Consider the following 21,721-nt stretch of genomic DNA (forward strand, 5'->3'; position numbering starts at 1 on the left):
ACCAATAAAATGTATTTGATTTGATAAAGCAAATATGTAACTTTTATTATTAAAAAACATAAAATACTGTAATATTATATTTGGGCTTTATCGCCCAACCCTAGTTCAAATCAAAAGACCTGATTAACATGACATCAATAACGCAGCCACATCCAGAGTCCCCTGTGCTGACACATACAGAAATATATATATATATTTTTCAATTTAGTTTAAAAGCTCAGACGAAGACCAAGAGAACAATAAACACTTTTCAATGAAAAAACAGAAATCCATTTTGGGTTAAAAAAAAAATGGTTAAGAAGACTTCTGTTTTCAAAGATGTAGCCTACGTACGATGCAATACTTGTGATAATTTTAAGGAGGTACAAAAACGACTTGGCCTACATTTGAACACCACCGCAAAAGCTGAACATAGTCGGTCAATCAACAATGGCCGCAACGTGAATAAGGTCTATTGGAGACACTGTGCATGCATGGTTCTCATGAGACATTTCAGTAATAGCAGCAGCTGTTATGAGTCTTTTGATGAGTGTGGATTTAGTAAGGCGATTACTAAAGCTTACCTAACTACCTACTCATAAATCTAAATTCAGTTACATACTGTATTCCTACCAACATTTTTTTAATTCAAAAAGTATTTATTTAAAGTTGAACTCTTTTTTTAACTAAATAGGTCCTGTACATGTTGTGAAAATAACTGTAGGTTACTGTAGGGGATTGGGAGGAGGAAGTTCGTGGGGAAGATTACCTGGTTTGGGCAGTGCCTTCTGGAAGCATCTCTGTACCGGCAGCAGCATCTCAGATACAGACACTTTCCTCCAGTGGGAGAATCTGTTCGAACACACACACACACACACACACACACACACACACACACACAGACACACACACACACACACACACACACACACACACACACACACACACACACACACACACACACACACACACACACACACACACACACACACACACACACACACACACACACGTGGTCTAAAAGCTCCTCCATGAGTAAATATGTCTGATTCAAAATCAGATTTTAAATCAATTGTAATTTGAATGACAGACCATGTACTTACATAGTTCTCTCTGTTTTCATGGTAGGCTGGGAGTCAGGGACAATGCTGCTGTCTGTTAGATGGAATGAGGGTAAAGGGAAATAAACGGTGTGTTTACAGTCATTACATTTATGGGAGATGTATTACAGAGAAAATGTGAATGCCCAAGTGACTGTCACAACCAATCTACATTTGTTTTTAAATTTCATGTCATTAAGCAGACACTTATCTATAGTGACTAAATAGTCAGTGCATTCAATTGAGTAAGGACAACCAGATATCACAGTCATTGTATACAGTATATAAAGTGTGAAGGAACTGTACCAAGAAGCTCCTCTTCCTCCTCCTGGTCAGTTTGGACCATCTCCACCACTTTGTCCACTGGGATGTGCTGCAAGACGAGTACCGGTACAATAATTAAACTACTGCTACTACCTCCTGCTACTGCTCCTTGTTAGTCAGCTACAACTAATAATGATAGACTATATAATTACCACTACATATGCTACTACTACAACCATAGCTATTTATCAGGGTTTTCGTTAGGGAAATGTGGCGCCGGACAACTTGAACGGGAAGATTTAAATTTACCGGCCATTTGAGGAATTTACTGAACCCATATGCATTGGGTGCATAACTCATTATGGCGTCCACCCACGGTGCTCAGCATGACAGAAATCTGATTTAGATGATGATAATGCATCTTAACAGAACAAGTAAGGAAGCAGCCAATAAATGCAATTTGCGGGAAAACAGCGCACCTGATAGCGGTTCCAAATGTGAGAGAGATGCAAATCTCTGTTAAACTTAGAAAGAGGGGGGTGTGAGTAGAACTTTTCTTGAGTAGAATTTAAAATGTTAAGACAAGAAGGGGTGGCAAGTCTCTCCAGAATGGCTCAGCTGTCTTCCGCCAATTCTTGCGCATTCATTGCTTCATTGTGTGAATCGCTTGCCCTTTGATATCAATTCCCCATTACATGTCACCAGTAGTAAATGTACCCATCATTTGGTTATATACATTTCTGTTAGTGCATATATTAATTACAGTCATGTATTGTTCTCATTCTCTGAGTGGAAACGTTGTTTGCAGAGTTCACAAACCTACACTTGTGAGAAAGAAGTTTTAGTTTATTTCATAACCATAATTTACGAGATTTGTTTTTTGTTTGTTTGGAGTGCTCCATGTAAGCAATGAGCATGTGTCTTGTTTCTCTGTCCTGATTATTTCGAGGGAGCGCAAGCGCCTGAGCACGCATAGAAATACCTCGCCTGCTGCACAGAAATGTAGGATTTAGTATTTAATTTTTTACATCCACTGCAAATGAGAATATTAAAAAAATTATATATACATAGTATATTTTGGGGGGGCACTTTACCCCCTTTTCTCCCCAATTTTGTGATATCCAATTGCGATCTGGTCTTATCGCTGCAACTCCCCAACGAGCTCGGGAGAGGCGATGGTCGAGTCATGCGTCCTCCGAAACATGACCCGCCAAACTGCGATTCTTAAACCCGCCCGCTTAACCCAGAAGCCAGCCGCACCAATGAGGAAACACCGTTCAACTGACTACCGAGGTCAGCCTGAAGGCGCACGGCCCACCACAAGGAGTCACTAGAGCACGATGAACCAGGTAAAGCCCCTCCCCTAAAACCTTCCCCTAATGACGCTGCGCGCAGCCCTACGGGACTACCGGTCACGGCCAGTTGTGACACAGCCTGGGATCGAACCCAGGTCTGTAGTGACGCCTTAGACCGCTGCGCCACTTGTGAGGCAAATGATAATATATTAAATCTATAGTCTCTCACTGTAACGGCAGTCTAGCTCTTCCTCATCCTCGGACGAGGAGAGGCGAGAAGGATCAGAGGACCAATGTGCAGCGTGGTAATTAGACATAATGAATTTAATTAAACAAAACAAGACACTATACAAACTGACAAAACACACTAACCGTCACAGTCCCGTGTAGCACCAACACTGACACAGGAACAATCACCCACAAACAAACAGTGAGAACAGCCTACCTTAATATGGTTCTCAATCAGAGGAAACGTCAAACACCTGCCTCTAATTGAGAACCATATCAGGCAACACATTTAACCCAACATAGAAACAGACAAACTAGACACACAACATAGAATTCCCACCCAGCTCACGTCCTGACCAACACTAAACAAGCAAAACACATACGAACTCTGGTCAGGACGTTACAGTACCCCCCCCCCCCCCCCCCCGATGTGCGGACTCCGAACGCACCCCTAAAACTCAAAGGGAGGGTCTGGGTGGGCATCTGTCCGTGGTGGCGGCTCCGGCGGTGGACGAGGACACCACTCCACCACTGTCTTTGTCCCCCTCCTTAGCGTCCTTTGAGTGGCGACCCTCACCCACGACCTTGGCCTAAGAATCCTCCCCAAGGCCCCCACATGATTTAGGAGGTAGCTCAGGACAGAGAGGTAGCTCAGGACAGAGAGGTAGCTCAGGACAGAGAGGTAGCTCAGGACGAATGGCAGCTCCGGACTGAATGGCAGCTCATGACTGGAGGGCAGCTCATGTCTGGAGGTCAGCTCATGACTGGAGGGCAGCTCATGACTGGAGGGCAGGTCTGGCAGCTCCTGACTGGCTGGCGGCTCCTGACTGGCTGGCGGCTCTGGCGGCTCCTGACTGGCTGGCGGCTCTGGCGGCTCCTGACTGGCTGGCGGCTCTGGCGGCTCCTGACTGGCTGGCAGCTCTGGCGGCTTCTGACTGGCTGGCGGCTCTGGCGGCTCCTGACTGGCTGGCGGCTCTGGCGGCTCCTGACTGACGGACGGCTCTAGCGGCTCCTGACTGGCGGGCGGCTCTAATGGCTCGGGACAGACGGGCGGCTCTGAAGGCTCGTGGCAGACGGATAGCTCAGACGGCGCTGGGCAGACGGATGGCTCAGACGGCGCTGGGCAGACGGAGCTGGGCAGACGGATGGCTCAGACGGCGCTGGGCAGACGGATGGCTCAGACGGCGCTGGGCAGACGAATGGCTCAGACGGCGCTGGGCAGGCAGGCAGCTCAGACGGTGCTGGGCAGACGAGCAGTGCAGGCAGCTCAGACGGCGCTGGGCAGACGAGCAGTGCAGGCGGCGTTGAGCAGACGAGCAGTGCAGGCAGTTCAGACGGCGCTGGGCAGGCAGGCAGCTCAGACGGCGCTGGACAGACAAGCAGTGCAGGCGGCGTTGGGCAGACGGCCAACTCTGACCTGCTGAGGCGCACAGTAGGCCTGGTGCGTGGTGCCGGAACTGGTGGTACCGGACTGGAGACACGCACCTCAAGGCTAGTGCGGGGAGCAGGAACAGGGCACACTGGACTCTCAAAGAGCACTATAGGCCTGGTGCGTGGTACCGGCACTGGTGGTACCGGGCTGAGGGCACGCACCTCAGGGCGAGTGCGGAGAGAAGGAACAGTGCGTACAGGGCTCTGGAGACGCACAGGAGGCTTGGTGCGTGGTGCCGGAACTGGTGGTACCGGGCTGGAGACACGCACCATAGGGCTAGTGCATGGAGGAGGAACAGGGCTCTGGAGACGCACAGGAAGCCTGGTGCATGGTGTTGGCACTGGTGGTACTGGGCTGGGGCGGGAAGGTGGCGCCGGATATACCGGACCGTGCAGGCGTACTGGCTCCCTTGAGCACTGAGCCTGCCCAACCTTACCTGGTTGCATGCTCCCCGTAGCCCGTCCAGTGTGGGGAGGTGGAATAACCCGCACTGGGCTGTGTTGGCGAACCGGGGACACCATGCGTAAGGCTGGTGCCATGTACACCGGCCCGAGGAGACGTACTGGAGGCCAGATATGTAGAGCCGGCTTCATGGCACTTGGCTCAATGCTCAATCTAGCCCGCCCAGTGCGGGGAGGTGGAATAACCCGCACCGGGCTATGCACCCGTACAGGAGACACCGTGCGCTCTTCAGCATAACACAGTGTCTGCCCGTACTCCCGCTCTCCACGGTAAGCATGGGAAGTGGGCGCAGGTTTCCTACCTACCTTCGCCACAATACCCTTTAGCCCCCCCCCCCCCCCCCCCCCCCAAGAAATTTTTGGGGTTTCTTCACGGGCTTCCAGGGCTTCCTGCTGCCTCCTCATACCACCGCTCCTGGGCTTTAGCTGCCTCCATCTCTTCCCGAGAGCGGCGATATTCTCCAACCTTAGCCCAAGGTCCTTCTCCGTTCAATATTTGATCCCATGACCATTCCTCCTGGTACCGCTGCTGCTGTCGCTGCTGCCCGTTGCCACGCTGCTTGATCCTTGTTTGGTGGATGATTCTGTAAAGGCAGTCTAGCTCTTCCTCCTCCTCGGACGAGGAGAGGCGAGAAGGATCAGAGGACCAATGTGCAGCGTGGTAATTAGACATAATGAATTTAATTAAACAAAACAAGACACTATACAAACTGACAAAACACACTAACCGTCACAGTCCCGTGTAGCACCAACACTGACACAGGAACAATCACCCACAAACAAACAGTGAGAACAGCCTACCTTAATATGGTTCTCAATCAGAGGAAACGTCAAACACCTGCCTCTAATTGAGAACCATATCAGGCAACACATTTAACCCAACATAGAAAAAGACAAACTAGACACACAACATAGAATTCCCACCCAGCTCACGTCCTGACCAACACTAAACAAGCAAAACACATACGAACTCTGGTCAGGACGTTAAAAAAATCCAACAATCTCCCTTTTGATAATCACCAATCCTCAGTATGAAAGAGCAATTAAAGTTACAGAACTAATGCTCCATTGGCCTATAGGCTATGACTTCCATGCGCTCATTTCTTTAGCATCCAATGGATCACGGTGTATCGATTTCCATTAATGAATAAAAAGCATTATTTTGCAATGGGATTTTCTTCCTCCCAGTCATTTTGGCCGGCAACAGTTCTATTTGTCGGCTTTTCATTTATTTTTTGGGGGCCAAAAGCCGGTAATTGCCGGCTAACTAATAATTACTCCAATATTACTATTGTTGGAATAGCGTAATGTCACTACTATTATAAGCGTACTGTCCAGGCGGTGTACTTGTACATAAAGCTGATGCACGCTACAGAAACAGGAGATTGGCCCAGAGGACAGGAGCCTTTCTGGCACAGAGAAGGCTCCCTAGAACTTACTTACTACTACTATTGCTACAGCTACTAGTACGATTATCAATGAAAAACTGCTATCCGTTGTACTACCACAACTATCAGTTAGGAGAAAGACCAGACCAACCCTGCGGTATTTCTCTGCCACAGGTCCAGCACTGGTGTCCTGCTTGGTAGCTTTGCTCTGTGATAGAGCAACCACCGCATCCATCTGGGAAAAAAAATAAGTAACTCTAAGGAGCAAATCCTAACTTCCACTCTGTCATATACGAGAGATATTTCAACTGGCGTTGAAGTTAGGACTTCCCCCTCAGTGCTGCTGCCTATGCTACAGGAGGGTTTAGCTTCCATCTAGTCTCAAGTACATTACTCTAAGGGACAAATCCTTGCTTAAATTTAAGTAGAATTTTCACTTAGTCTCCCATTGGTATCGATGTGTTAGGGTTAGTCCCGAAATAAGAATTGCAGTATCTATGTAATGACAAAGTGCATCTGGAATTTTCACTCAAATCTCCCATTGACAGTGAGAGATTGACTGTCAGTTACACAAAATAAATACACACATCTCCAGTTAGGATTGGGCCACTACTGAGTAGTACAGTAAATACAATGAAATACAAAGCATACAGTGCATTCGGAAAGTATTCAGACCCCTTGACTTTTTCCAGATTTTGTTACGTTACAGCCTTATTCTAAAATTGATTAAATTGTTATTTTTCCACATCAATCTACACAAAATACCCCATAATGACAAAGTAAAAATATGAAATATCACATTTACATAAGTATTCAAACCTTTTACTCAACACTTTGTTGCATTACCTTTGGCAGCGATTACAGCCTTGAGTCTTCTTGGGAATGACCCTACAAGCTTGGCACACCTGTCGTTGGGGAGTTTCTCCCATTGCTGTTTGCGGATCCTCTCAAGCTCTCCAGGGTTGGATGGGGAGCATTGCTACAAGGCTATTTTCAGGTCGCTCCAGAGATGCTCGATCAGCTTCAAGTCCAGGCTCTGGCTGGGCCACTCAAGGACATTCAGAGACTTGTCCCAAAGCCCCTCTTGCGATGTCTTGGCTGTATGCTTAGGGTTGTTGTCCTGTTGGAAGGTGAACCTTCACCCCAGTCTGAGGTCCTGAGCAATCTGGAGCAGATTATCAAGGATCTCTTCGTACTTTGCTCTGTTCATCTTTGCCTCAATCCTGACAAGTCTCCCAGTCCATGCTGCTGAAAAACATCCCCACAGCATGATGCTGCCACCACGATTCACCGTAGGGATGGTGCAAGGTTTCAACGTAGGGATGTGACGCTTGGCATTCAGGCCAAAAAGTTCAATCTTGATTTCATCAGACCAGAAAATCTTGTTTCCCATGGTCTGAGTCTTTTGGTGCCTTTGGCAAACTCCAAGTGGAATTTCATGTACATTTTACTGAGGAGTGGCTTCTGTCTGGCCTCTCTACCTTAAAGTGCTGCAGAGATGGTTGTCCTTCTGGAAGGTTCTCCCATCTCCACAGAGGAACTCTAGAGCTCTGTCAGGGTGACCATCGGGTTCTTGGTCACCTCTATGACCAAGGCCCTTCTCCCCCGATTGCTCAGTTTGACCGGGCGGCCAGCTCTACGAAGAGTCTTGCTGGTTCCAAACTTCTTTCATTTAAGAATGATGGAGACCACTGTGTTCTTGGGAACCTTCATTGCTACAGATATTTTTTAGTACCCTTCCCCAGATCTGTGCCTCGACACAATCCTGTCTCCGAACTCTATGGACAATGGAGTTGACTTGGTCAACTGTGGGACCTTATATAGACAGGTGTGTGCCTTTCCAAATCATGTCCAATCAATTGAATTTACCACAGATGGACTCCAATCAAGCTGTAAACACATCTAAAGAATGATCAATGGAAACAGGACGCACCTGAGCTCAATTTCGAGTCTCATAGCAAAGGGTCTGAATACTTATGTAAATAAGGTATTTCTCCTAAAATGTCTAAAAGCCTGTTTTTGCTTTGCCATTATGGGGTATTGTGTGTAGATTGCTGAGGAAAAACATGTATTAATCCATTTTAAAATAAGGCTGTAACGTAACAAAATGTGGAAAAAGTCAAGGGGTCTGAATACTTTCCTAAGGCATATCATATGTATATCTGTAATGAATGCATGACTGTAAATGTAACTCCATTTCTATGGTAAGTCCTTCTGCACCTGCTCCCTCCTGCTGTTGTAGTAGGGTTTGGCCGTCCTCAGCTCCCCCAAGTCCGACTGGCCTTGCCTCTCACACGACCTGACCAGCTCCATAGCCGGCTTCACTTTGGGCCTGCTGCCTCCGGGAGTGGCTAAAGTAGGAGGGAAATCCATCGAAGAGCAACATTTAAAAACACACAGACACACACACCATTCAACAAAGAGAAAGCAAAAAGACAAATCGCTTTCAACAAAACTAAATAACAAAGTAGTGTTCCATTCTACTCTATTCCACTCTATTTAGGTTGAGGCAGATATACACTATAGGCCAAAAGTATGTGGACACATTATCGTCAAACATCTCATTCCAAAATCATGGGCATTAATATGGAGTTGGTCCTCCTTTGCTGCTATAACATCCTCCACTCTTCTGGGAAGGGTTTCCACTAGATGTTGGAACATTGCTGTTGAGACTTGCTTCCATTCAGCCACAAGAGCATTAGTGAGGTCGGGAAATTAGGCCTGGCTCGCAGTCGGCGTTCCAATTCATACCAAAGGTGTTTGATGGGGTTGAGGTCAGAGCTCTGTGCAGGCCAGTCAAGTTCTTCCAAACCGATCTTGACAAACCATTTCTGTATGGACCTTGCTTTGTGCTGGGGGGCATTGTCATGCTGAAACAGGAAAGGGCCTTCCCCAAACTTTTGCCACAAAGTTGGAAGCACAGAATTGTCTGGAATATCATTGTATGCTGTAGCGTTAAGATTTCCCTTCACTGGAACTAAGGGGCCTAGCCCGAACCATGAAAAACAGCCGCAGACCATTATTCCTCCTCCACCAAACCTTACAGTTGGCAGAATGCATTCGGGGAGGTAGCATTCTCCTGGCATCCACCAAACCTTTATTGTCATTCAGACTGCCAGACGGTGAAGTGTGATTCCAGAGAACGCATTTTCACTGCTCCAGAGAACAATGGCGGCGAGCTTTACACGACTCCAGCCAACGTTTGGCATTGAGCATGGTGATCTTAGGCTTGTGTGCGGCTGCTCGGCCATGGAAACCCATTTCATGAAGCTCCCGACGAACAGTTCTTGTGCTGACGTTTCTTCCAGAGGCAGTTTGGAACTCGATAGTGAGTGTTGCAACTGAGGACAGACAATTTTTATGCACTTTGCGCTTCAGCACTCGGCGATCCCGTTCTGTGAGCTTGTGTGGCTTACCACTTTGAGGCTGAGCCGTTGTTGCTCCTAGACGTGTCCACTTCACAATAACAGCACTTACAGTTAGCAGGGCAGGTGTTCTTGGAAAGATGGCAACCTAAGACGGTCCCACGTTGAAAGTCACTGAGCTCTTCAGTACGGGCCATTCTGCTGCCAATGTTTGTCTATGGAGATAGCATGGCTGTGTGCTCGATTTTATACACCTGTCAGCTACGGGTGTGGCTGAAATAATCGAATCCACTAATTTGAAGGAGTGTCTACATACTTTTGTGGGGGGTACCCACATGCTGCCATAACAACGCTAAAGGGGCTGGCTCCTGTCCCCCTCCCTCCTCCGCTGCTGGTGATGAACGTGCTGGACTCAGACACCCTCCGCTTGGCTGGAGTCACCATCTGGGATAACAAGCAGTGTGTGTATGTGTGCATTTCATTATAAGACCATACTCAGTTAGAATATCACACAAGCCACCAATGATATTTACTAACTGGTGTTCTGCAGTCTTTGTCAACTTACAGTAGTACACTGTGCCAAGCTTTACGTGGCATTAAATACTCCACACCAGCAATGATTTCTTGCTAACTCAGATAACCACTGGGAAGTAACTAGCTAGTTATCAGTCACCTGTAAGGGTCCAGAGGGGCGAGGGGGTAGCAGACAGGGGACACTGTCCCTCTCTCTCTCCACGTCAGCGTCGGGGGACATCTGACTCTCGGGAACAAGAGCCTGTTTGGATATGACATTATGTCAGTCTCACTTCCTAACATTTCTCAGGCAATGCAATCAAATAGCGCAAATACATTGGTATTCATGGTGGTTGGAAGACATTTGCTGTGTGTTGGAACACCAATACTGTTTAATATTCAAGGAATAACTCACTCAAAACCACTAATTCCTCTGATTTACATTGTTAAATAACGCAAATATGCAATTTGTTTCTGCATTTCGCCGTTATAAGTTAGGGAGCAACACAAAAATGGTTGTGGAAATCCGCAAAGCTCAAGTGGAATACAAAACCCACAATGCAATGCTCTCTCTAGAAAGGCTGGCTGGCCAGGTAGTTTTTAAACACCTGTAACTGCTATTTCCTGCAATCTAGAGCTAAAACAAATACCCCATTAGGCTGTGGTGCTTAGCAAAGTAAAAAAATATATACAGCACCAGTCAAAAGTTTGGACACACCTACTTGTTAATTTTTTACTATTTTCTACATTGTAGAATAATAGTGAAGACATCAAAACTATGAAATAACACATATTGAATCATGTAGTAACCAAAAAAGTGTTCAAGAAATCTAAATATATTTGATGACAGCTTTGCACACTCTTGGCATTTTCTCAACCAGCTTCACCTGGAATGCTTTTCCAATAGTCTTGAAGGACTTCTCACATATGCTGAGCACTTGTTGGTTGCTTTTCATTCACTCTGTGGTCCAACTCATCCCAAACCATCTTAATTGGGTTGAGGTCGGGTGATTGTGGAGGCCAGGTCATCTGATGCAGCACTCCATCACTCTCCTTCTTGGTTAAATAGCCCTTACACAGGCTGTGTTGCGTCATTGTTCTGTTGAAAAACAAATGATAGTCCCACTAAGCGCCAACCAGATGGGATGGCGTATCGCTCCAGAATGCTGTGGTAGCCATGCTGGTTAAGTGTGCCTTAAATTCTAAATAAATCACTGACAGTGTCACCAGCAAAGCACCCCCACACCATCACACCTCCATGCTTCACGGTGGGAACCACACATGCGCACATCATCCGTTCACCTAATTTACGTCTCACCAAGACACGGCGGTTAGAACCAAAAATCTCAAATTTGGACTCATCAGACCAAAGGACAGATTTTCACAGGTCTAATATCCATTGCTCGTGTTTCTTTGCCCAAGCAAGTCTCTTCTTCTTCTTATTGGTGTCCTGTAGTAATGGTTTTCTTGCAGCAATTTGACCATGAAGGCCTGATTCACACAGTCTCCTCTGAACAGTTGATGATGAGATGTGTCTGTTACTTGAACTCTGAAGCATTTATTTGGCCTGCAATTTCTGAGGCCGGTAACTCTAATGAACTTATTCTCTGCAGCAGAGGTAGCTCTGGGTCTTCCTTTCCAGTGGCGGTCTTCATGAGAGCCAGTTTCATTATAGCGCTTGATGGTTTTTGCGACTGCACTTGAAGAAACGTTCTAAGTTCTTGAAATTATCTGGATTGACTGACCTTAATGTCTTAAAGTAATGATGGACTGTCGTTTCTCTTTGCTTACTTGAGCTGTCCTTGCCATAATATGGACTTGGTCTATTATCAAATAGGGCTATCTCTGTACACCACCCCTACCTTGTCACTACACAACTGATTGGCTCAAACGCAAATTAACTTTTAACAAGGCACACCAGCTAATTGAAATGCATTCCAGGTGACTACCTCATGAAGCTGGTTGAGAGAATGCCTAGAGTAGAAAAATCTCAAATATAAAATATATTTTGATTTGTTTCACACTTTTTTGGTTACTACATGATTCCATATGTGTTATTTCATAGTTTTGATGTCTTCACTATTATTCTACAATGCAAAAAATAGTAAAAATAAATAAAAACTCTTGAATGAGTAGGTGTGTACTAACATTTGATTGGTACTATATTCGTTTTTTGTAACAAATATTTTTTGGGGGGGTTTACATAGTCGCGCAGCCAGTCCACAAGGTAGGACAGCGCCAATCTTACAGTTTTTGGGGAGAAACCCGTATGAACTATCATTACAATCCGAGAGTGCAGACTTTCCACTGTAAAATTTCTGTCTCATTGTAAGATGAACAGGGAGTAGATACAGGATGCAAATGCTTACCTGGGAGCAGTTGTCATCCATAACAATCTTGACTGTGGTCTTCACGACAGAGGTTCTTCTCTTGCCCACAAACGACTGACAGGAAACAAGGAAACAGGCCTTTGTATCAGTATATCGCCCCCAAGATATGCAGTCCATTTGGAAAGTATTCAAATCCCTTGACTTTTTCCACTTTGTGTTACGTTACAGCCTTAGTCTAAAATGAATTAAATACGTTTTCCCTCTTCGATCTACAGACAACACCCCATAATGATGAAGTGAAAACTGTTTTTTAGACATTTTTTCACATTTATTAAAAATAAAAAAATGATACTTTATTTCCTTAAGTATTCAGACCCTTTGCTATGAGACTCAAAATTGAGCTCAGGTGCATCCTGTTTCCATTCACCATCCTTGAGATGTTTCTACAACTTGATTGGAGTCCACCTGTGGTAAATTCAATTGATTAGACATGATTTGTAAAGGCACACAAGGTCCCACAGTCGACAGTACATGTCAGAGCAAAAACCAAGCCAAGAGGTCGAAGGAATTGTCCGTAGAGCTCCGAGACAGGATTTATTTGAGGCACAGATCTGGGGAAGAGTACCAAAACAATGCTGCAGCATTGAAGGTCCACAAGAACACAGTGGGCTCCATCATTCTTAAATGGAAGAAGTTTGGTGGTCACTCTGACAAAGTTCCTCTGTGGAGATGGGAGAGTCTTCCAGAATGAACTATCAATTCAGCACTCCACCAGTAAAAGGTACATGACAGCCTGCTTGGAATTTGCCAAAAGTCCCCTCTGGTCTGATGAAACCAATATTTAACTCTTTGGCCTGAATGCCAAAAGTCATGTCTGGAGGAAACCTGGCACGATCCCTACGGTGAAACATGGCGGTGGCAGCATCATGCTGTGGGGATGTTTTCAGCGGCAGGGACTGGGAGACTACTCAGGATCGAGGGAAAGATGAACGGAGCAAAGTACAGAGAGAGATCCTTGATGAAAACCTGTTCCAGAGTGCTCAGGACTTCAGACTGGGGTGAAGGTTCACCTTCCAACAGGAGAAAGGCCCTAAGCACACAACCAAGACGATGCAGGAGTCTTTGAATGTCCTTGAGTGGCCCAGCCAGAGCCTGGACTTGAACCGGATCAAATATCTCTGGAGAGACCTGAAGAAAAGAATATCAGAAACTCCCCAAATACAGGTGTGCCAAGCTTGTAGGGTCATACCCAAGAAGACTCAAAGCTGTAATCGCTGCCAAAGGTGCTTCAACAAAGTACTGAGTAAAGGGTCTGAATACTTACATAAATGTGATATTTCAGTTTTTTATTTGTAATAAATTTGCAAAAATGTAAAAAAATGTTTTGCTTTGTTATTAGGGGGTATTGTGTGTAGAGTGATGGAAAAAAACTTTTACAAATTATCTATTTTAGAATAAAGCTGTAACATAACAAAATGTGGAAAAAGTCAAAGGGTCTGAATACTTTCCGAATGCACTTTAAGCCTCCAACAGTTAGGCCAAAAAACACATTCATTATCATGGATTGATTTGTGAAGTCTGCGGGGAAAAAGCTGTAAAAAACAAAAATATTATGATCAGTTTTGCCTTGTAGTTCACAAAGAATAATATTACATGGACAGGCTGATCCTAGACCTGCACTCCTACTGCGAGACATTACATAGGGCCACAGTTCTCAGTTGGGGGCCATCTTGTCTCCTGTTAGCAGGGTAGTATTCACTAGAAACCAAACAGAACAAAACCTGCCGAACCGGAGAAGGACATACCTGAACTTGTCCAATAAGAAACTTTAATTTGTGTTGGAAAACGTTCTTTGTTGCAAAATGTTTTCCTACGGTGCGCACTAATGAATACACTGCGGTAGATATAAACGCTACCCACTTTGTTCTTGTTTCCGTAGACGCTCCTGGCTGCATGCATGATGTCCAGGGAGGAGCTGAAGTGGATGGTGAGGTGGGAGCCCTCCACCCCGCTCACACACAGCGGCTCTGTCAGCTTTAGCTTCAGCACCCTCCTCCTACCCTCCTCTGGACAGAGAGCACACACGTGAAAGTACACAGCAGGGTGTTTTCCCAAACACACACAAGGGCGTTTTCAGTGCACACACACCAGGGCGTTTTTAGTAATATGAAATGTGCAGAAACTTTGCAGATATAAATGTATTGAATAGAGTTGACGCCATGGCAGACAATCATATCTGTTCTATGCAACACATTCTTTCCACCCTACTAGATGGGCATTAGACGGCTAGCTTTGACTTGTGGGCTGAGCGAAAAGGTGAGTGTATGTCCATATACGTTTGGTTACCTGTGACCGTGTAACTGTGGACTTCATTCTCAGGGATACAGGCTGTGTCCCACTGACCCTCCTGTGGAAAAATTCCAATACAAATGTTTTGCTGACCTGCAAGGGTAACCAGTCCTACCACTGATCCCCCTAATTCTGAATCTATCCTATCCACCTAACACGAACTCTAGACTCTGAGGGAAAGTAAATTCCAAATATAGCATGTAATGCTGCCAATGGTAGAGTGAAGAATTGATGCATATATTATACAGATTATACAAAATAGAAAAAGTAAGCCATGTGGCTATGGCAAGAGATTTGATCAACATTCAGATTAGGACTCATTTCACTTTGTGCATTACTGTACGTCAAATAAACCTTGGTGATGGTCAGTAAGGGGTGGTTTCCTGGATCCAGATGAAGCATAGCTCTGGACTTTAATGGAGATTCTCCATTGAGAATGATTTAAAATCCAGGACTAGGCTTAATCTAGGTCCGGGAAACCACCCCTTAGTGTTCACAGTCATGTCAAGTGTCAGCGGTACCTGTGCATCCTCATCGGCGAGAGAGAAGTAGAAGGAGACGCTCTGACTTCCCAGGTTGAAGTCAATCCAGAACTCCTCCAGTTTCTCATCAGAGGGCATCAGCAACTGGGGGCACACATCACAGTTGACTCAATCGGCCAAATTGAACATCTCTTAAGCAACTCAAAAACATTTGGTTTGCATGCATTAACTGTGTGTGTGTAGGGACTGACCTCATGTTTGTCCAGAAACACCTCCAGACAAGGGTAGGAGAACACTCTGGGGGCAGAAAAACAACAGGCATATGTTGTGATATAGTCGTAGAGCCGTGTGAGTTTTACAGTGTGATCACTAATCAAATGTGTGTCTGTGTACCTTCTCCCATCTCCCTGCATCCCATTCAAAAGGTTTAGAAACCTGCGGCAGTCCTGCAAAAAGACACGTTGCACATTGTCCCATTAAGCATTATAGAATAAAACGTACATAACAGGCCAAATTCATACAACAACATGGATGGCATTGGCAAACACTGGGGCCTGGATTTAAACCATCTATCAGGCAGCGGCAAATTGCTTTGCGTTGCTGTCAATTACTGCTCAATCATATTTTTGTTCTTGAATTAAAATTTTAAGTTGCTGTTCAATGAGTAGACCAAACATTAGGACCACCTTCCTAATATTGAGTTGCACCCCCCCTTTCGCTCTCAGAACAGCCTCAATTTGTTAGGGCATTTTAATTTATTTTTTATTTAACTAGGCAAGTCAGTTAAGAACAAATTCTTATTTTCAATGATGGCCGAGGAACAGTGGGGTAACAGCCTTGTTCAGGGACAGAACGACAGATTTTTAACTTGTCAGCTCAGGGATTTGATCTTGCAACCTTTGGGTTACTAGTCCAACGCCCTAACCACTAGGCTACCCTGCCGCCCCAGGATTCTACAAGGTGTCGAAAGCGTTCCACAGGGATGCTGGTCATGTTGACTCCAATGCTTCCCACAGTTGTGTCAAGTTGGCTGGACCATTCTTGATACACACAGGAAACTGGCAAGTGTTCTTAATGTTTTGTATACTCAGTGTATATGGTCATTTCAATCATATGGCATTGTCTTTCACTAATTTAGACTCCTTCTACCTAGTAACAAGCCTGTGGTTAAACTGCTGAATCACAGCGGCACAATTCAAAGTCAATTCAAGTGCAATCGAACTTGGCACAGATGTCAATTCCAGTAGTTGTGTAAATTACTTAAGTAAAAATACTTTCAAGTACTACTTAAGTCGTTTTTTTGAGTATCTGTACTTTACTATTTATATTTTGGACAACTTTTACCTTTACTTCACTATATTCCTTTTGAAAAGAATGTAATTTTTACTCCATACATTTTCACTGACACCCAAAAGTACTAGTTACATTTTGAATACTTAGCAGGACATGAAAATGGTCCAATTCACACACTTATCAAGAGAACATCCCTTGTCATCCCTACTGCCTCTGATCTGGCGGACTCACTAAACACAAATGCTTAGTTTGTAAATTATATCTGTGTTGGAGTGCCCCTGGCTATCCGTAAATTAAAAAATAAAATGGTGCCGTCTGATTTGCTTAATATAAGGAATTTGAAATGATTTTTACTTTTACTTTTGATACCTAAGTATATTTTAGTAATGAAATGTACTTTTGATACTTAAGTACATTGAAAACCAAATAGGTTTAGACTTTTGGTCTAAAAGTAGTATTTTACTGGGTGACTCACTTTTACTTGAGTCATTTTCTATTAAGGTATTTTTACTTTTACTTAAGTATGCCAATTGTGTACTTTCCCTCCCTTGAATTCAACGTCTATTCCGCGTTGGTTCAATGTAATTTCATTGAAATGACGTGGAAACAACGTTGTTTCAACCAGTGTGGCCAGGTGAGATGTTGTTTGAATCCCGACCTGGGTTTTGCTATAACGGCCAGGCTTTACCGTCTCAAACTCAGAGTCCTGAATTTTACTGAAGGTGCTAGCAACAAACTCCATGGAGAACCAGTTGTCAGCCAGCTCCTTCCTCTGGGCACGGGTGGTCATCCTGCACAGGGCTTCCATCAAGGCTATCTGCAGATCATAATCTACAGAGAAGAGAAAGAGAGTGAGAAAAAGAGAGAGTGGGCGAGAGAAAGTGTTTGTATATGTATGTGGCCTCTAATGTAAGCATCCCACTGGGCAAAAACTGGTTGAATCAATGTTTCAATGTCATTTCAACAAAATAATTCAATGTGATGACGTTAAATCAGCGTGGGAAACTGATTGGATTTGCAAAAAGTAATCAACGTAAAGGAATTTTGTATTTTTTTCACCCAACTTTTAAACTAAATGTATTTAATGGTTTTATTTCATTTAACCTTTAAATAGGCAAGTCAATTATAAACAAATTCTTATTTACAATGACGGCCTACGCTGGCAAAATCCTCCCATAACCCGGACGACGCTGGGCCAATTGTGCGCCTCCTTATCACAACCGGTTGTGATACAGCCCGGGATCGAACCAGGGTGTGTAGTGACGCCTCTAGCATCGTGCCTTGGAACGCTGCGCCACTCGGGAGCCCGAAATGACATGGCCCAATGACACGGTGAAATGTTTTGCTGATTTCACATTAAATTTACATTGAATTGCTCAACAAAGACTATGGTTGAAATCTAACGCATGCCATAACAGGGCACTGGAGGGGCAATTACCTCCACCATCTACAATTCGACTGGCCAGGTTGTTCCTGTGGAATGAAGCAGACAAACCAGACAAACCAGTCAACCAATCAACCAACAAACCAACAAACCAATCAATAGAATTCAATGGTCACGACATTCCTCGCTATATCAATATCATATTGAATTATTGATATAGCTACCCACCACTAGTTATCACCTACTGTGGGGTTCTGTTGACACAGGGCATTACAGATGGCCACAGTGAAATGATAAATAGAATACACCCATCATTTGAAGTAAAGAATTGAATGTATCAGGATACAGCCCTCTGCGTCACATACATTACATCCGAGGCCTCTTGAGACGATAAGATCTTCTTCTCCTTTTTGAGCTCCGCTGGGATCTTATCCAGAATGATGTTCAGTTTCCGAATAGCCTGTGAAAAATGACATGAACTCAAGTCAATGTACCTGAAAAGCACGTTTTAAATGTCATTAAAAAACGATCTTGAAGTGTAAAACCATGTCATTGAACTACACTATCCTGTTCAGAGACTTGGGCAATGAGACCCAAGTTGGTTCATTTGCCTCAATAATGCAAAAAATTATATAAACCATTATAGTAGTAACTTATGCAGCTGAACCCATGTAGATCACTTTATAGGACATATTCTTTATACACTTCAGAAATGTGGCATTATTTTGGTCTCCATTGAAATAACTCTCCCTCACCTCTTTTTGTATCATTATGTGGACTCTTGGATCTGCAGCCAGCTGGCCAATGAGATGTAGAAAGCATTCAGTGACCTGATATGTTCCTAAAAAAAAAGAATCAGTCATAAATGTAGTTAATTTAATGTATTGGACAAGTTATCAGTTAACCCCGGACATGCTTGTGTCCTAGCATGCTTTATGATAAGACAATAGGAGCAAAAACTTCAGAATAAGTTTTTAAAAAGTGCACACATACCCTCTTGACTTGATTCATGAACAACCTATTGGAGGAAAAACAAAGCTGCAGATAATGGTAGCTAAAGTGCAAATTTAGAAGAAAAAAATTGCTAGAAAATAAACTACTTAAGTTTAACTATTTTATAAACAGCAATTGTCTGGTCAAGCACATTTGACTATTTCCACATTCAATGCTCACCATTACAGAGTCAAATAAGTCTTCAGCTAGGTTCAGCAAGGTCTCATTCTTCTGTGTGCATGCCTCGATCCACAACAGCCTTGCTTTCTCAAACCACTGCACCATGTGCACACAGACAGATACTCACTCAATCCACCACTCAATATAAATATATTCACATAATGTATAGTTCATACAACAAGCATAAGCCTATAAGCCTGATATAATATGGTTATAAATGTAGGGTGGCCATATACGCAGTGGTCAGTTTATTAGGTACACCTACCTAGTACCGGGTCAGACCCCCTCTTTGCATCCAAAACAGTCTGAATTTTTCAGGGCGTGGAAATATTGTTCAATTGGTATCAAGGGATCTAACGTGTGCCAGGAAAACATTCCCCACACCTCTACACCACCACTAGCCTGTACTGTTGACACCAGGCAGGATGGGGCAATGGACTCATGTTACTTACGCCAAATCCTGACTCTGCCATCAGCATGACTCAACAGCAACCACGATTAGTCGGACCAGGCTATGTTTTTCCACTCCTATATTGTCTAGTGTTGGTGATCACGTGCCCACTGGAGCCGCTTCTTCTTGGTTTTAGCTGATAGGAGGTGAACCCCACTCCTGAAGTGGTCGTCTGCTGCAATAGCCCATCTGTGACAAGGACTGACGAGTTGCTGTTCTAGACAACCACTGTTGTACTGTGCCGTTATTTGCCTGTTTGTGGCCCGCCCATTACTTGCACGATTCTTGCCATTCTCCTTCGACCTCTAATCAACAAGCTGTTTTTCGCTCACAGTACTGCCGCTGACTTGATGTTTGTTGCACTATTCTCGGGAAACCCTAGACACTGTCGTGCGTGAAAAGCCAAGGAGACTGGCTGTTTTTTAGATACTGGAACCAGCACGTCTGGCACTGACGATCATACCACGCTCAAAGTTGCTTAGGTCCCTCGTTTTGCCCATTCTAATGTTAAATCGAACAGTAACTGAATGCCTCGATGCCTGTCTGCCTGCGTTATATAGCAAGCAACTGCCACGTGACTCACTGTCTGTAGGAAAAAACTGTTTTCATGAACGGGATGGTATACCTAATATACTGGCAACTGGGTGTATAATAGGGTTGAAATACTTATCTTTTTGACAAGACCTTGGAGTACCATCCCAGATAAACCTTGACCTCCAGGTAAAGCCAGGTTTTTCCCAAATTTGTGCAGGATTGCGAGTCCCAAACAAGCATGCTTGACATTTCTGTGATCTAATTCCTAAACAAGGTAAGAAAATATGAACCACATAAAACACTAAACCAAAACAGGGAAGAATGTGAATACTGTCCTTAGCTAGCTACTTTATTTATTCACAAGTAACACGTGGGATTACTCCTGAGCAAAAGCATCCAAAGACATTTAAAACTTGTGAGTTGAGCAGAAGAATGTAAAGTTACAGTCCATCCTTACCCTACTAACAAGTTTGTCCAATTTGGCGAGGAATTGTTTGGAACATTTCCAAGTTGTTCCCTCATCATCTTGCAAGAAGTCACCCAATGCCTGAAAATTGCTGTTCTTAAGCACCTCATCAACCAGCTTCTCCAACTGCAAGAACAGGGTTAGCAGATACATGTCATAGCTAGCTAGCAGATACCACGTTTAAATTAATAGAACGAACGTTACAATTTTCACATACTTTGAACAGTTTTTTTACCTGTGGGTCCTGAGGAGGTGCCATCATACATTCACCCACTGTGAAAGATCATTAAATGAAAGTGGATCTTCTTTAGATAAGTGTAATCCTTAGCTAAAGCTGGCTAGCTTACAATAAGTGTCATACTGTGTTGTCACCAGAGACGTAAAAAGCAGGTTGTCACTCAGATATAAGATAGCTAACCTTAGCTGGCGACGTTAGCTACCTAACGTTAACAGTTAACGTTACAGTAGCTAGCTAAAGTTAACAATTCAGAACATAACGTTAGCGTGTTCATTTTCCTGTACATTGAACATAACAACATTACACACTCCATTCTGTAAATACACAATTGTGATCGTAAATAGTGTGACTGAATACATTTCGTTTTTGACAAAATAGATGTTATTCTAGCTTGCAAACTATCAACATTGCTAGCTACCTGTCAGTTTTCCTCAGTGAAGTTGTGAGTCGAGTGAAGGATGCTGGAGCGCGCGAAAATACTGGTAAACCAGCATGCGCACCGTGTGTCTAGTGCGCAGATACTGCACACAAAGTGTGTCTCCTTTCTCTCGAAGTGTACACTTGTTCACTGCTTCACACAAATCTAAAAGCACTGGATTAGTGGAGGCATTGGCTAGCTAGACGGAGTTTCCAACATCACTATACCAGTCAATTCAGTTAAGTATCAAAAGTAAATGTAATTGCACAAATATACTTAAGTATCAAAATGTAAAAGTGTAATTCATTTTAAATTGCTTATTTTAAGAAAACCAGACTGCCATATTTTCCTGTCTTTATTTTATTTACGGATAGCCAGGGGCACACTCCAACACTCAGACATAACAAACAAAACATTTGGGTTTAGTGAGTCTGTCAGATCAGAGGCAGTAGGGATGACAAGGGATGTTCTCTTGATAAGTGCGTGAATTTGACCATTTTCCTGTTCTGCTAAGCATCCAAAATGTAACAGGTACTTTTGGGTGTCAATGAAAATGTATGGAGTAAAAATTACATAAT

General features: G+C 44.0%; 1 protein-coding gene across 1 annotated transcript in view; it reads right to left on the minus strand.

The window, feature by feature from the left end:
• Positions 1-21,237, minus strand: part of LOC129830028 (protein piccolo-like) — a 59,987-nt gene extending 38,750 nt beyond the window's left edge. Inside the window, exons 1-22 of the mRNA XM_055892174.1 lie at positions 21,144-21,237; positions 20,723-20,760; positions 20,479-20,613; positions 19,037-20,286; positions 18,857-18,881; positions 18,619-18,704; positions 18,229-18,323; positions 17,918-17,952; positions 17,168-17,310; positions 15,580-15,632; positions 15,438-15,483; positions 15,226-15,330; positions 14,702-14,762; positions 14,276-14,421; positions 12,395-12,469; positions 10,186-10,287; positions 9,848-9,956; positions 8,368-8,498; positions 6,299-6,382; positions 1,386-1,452; positions 1,083-1,134; positions 749-831 (exon numbers count right to left, since the gene is read on the minus strand). Coding sequence (XP_055748149.1) covers positions 749-831; positions 1,083-1,134; positions 1,386-1,452; positions 6,299-6,382; positions 8,368-8,498; positions 9,848-9,956; positions 10,186-10,287; positions 12,395-12,469; positions 14,276-14,421; positions 14,702-14,762; positions 15,226-15,330; positions 15,438-15,483; positions 15,580-15,632; positions 17,168-17,310; positions 17,918-17,952; positions 18,229-18,323; positions 18,619-18,704; positions 18,857-18,881; positions 19,037-19,141 — 1,603 coding nt within the window. The 5' untranslated portion in view covers positions 19,142-20,286; positions 20,479-20,613; positions 20,723-20,760; positions 21,144-21,237. The remainder of the gene's footprint in view (positions 1-748; positions 832-1,082; positions 1,135-1,385; positions 1,453-6,298; positions 6,383-8,367; positions 8,499-9,847; positions 9,957-10,185; positions 10,288-12,394; positions 12,470-14,275; positions 14,422-14,701; positions 14,763-15,225; positions 15,331-15,437; positions 15,484-15,579; positions 15,633-17,167; positions 17,311-17,917; positions 17,953-18,228; positions 18,324-18,618; positions 18,705-18,856; positions 18,882-19,036; positions 20,287-20,478; positions 20,614-20,722; positions 20,761-21,143) is intronic.
• Positions 21,238-21,721: the final 484 nt, after the last annotated feature.

Source organism: Salvelinus fontinalis, chromosome 31, assembly GCF_029448725.1.
Source record: "Salvelinus fontinalis isolate EN_2023a chromosome 31, ASM2944872v1, whole genome shotgun sequence".
NCBI classification, from domain to species: domain Eukaryota; kingdom Metazoa; phylum Chordata; class Actinopteri; order Salmoniformes; family Salmonidae; genus Salvelinus; species Salvelinus fontinalis.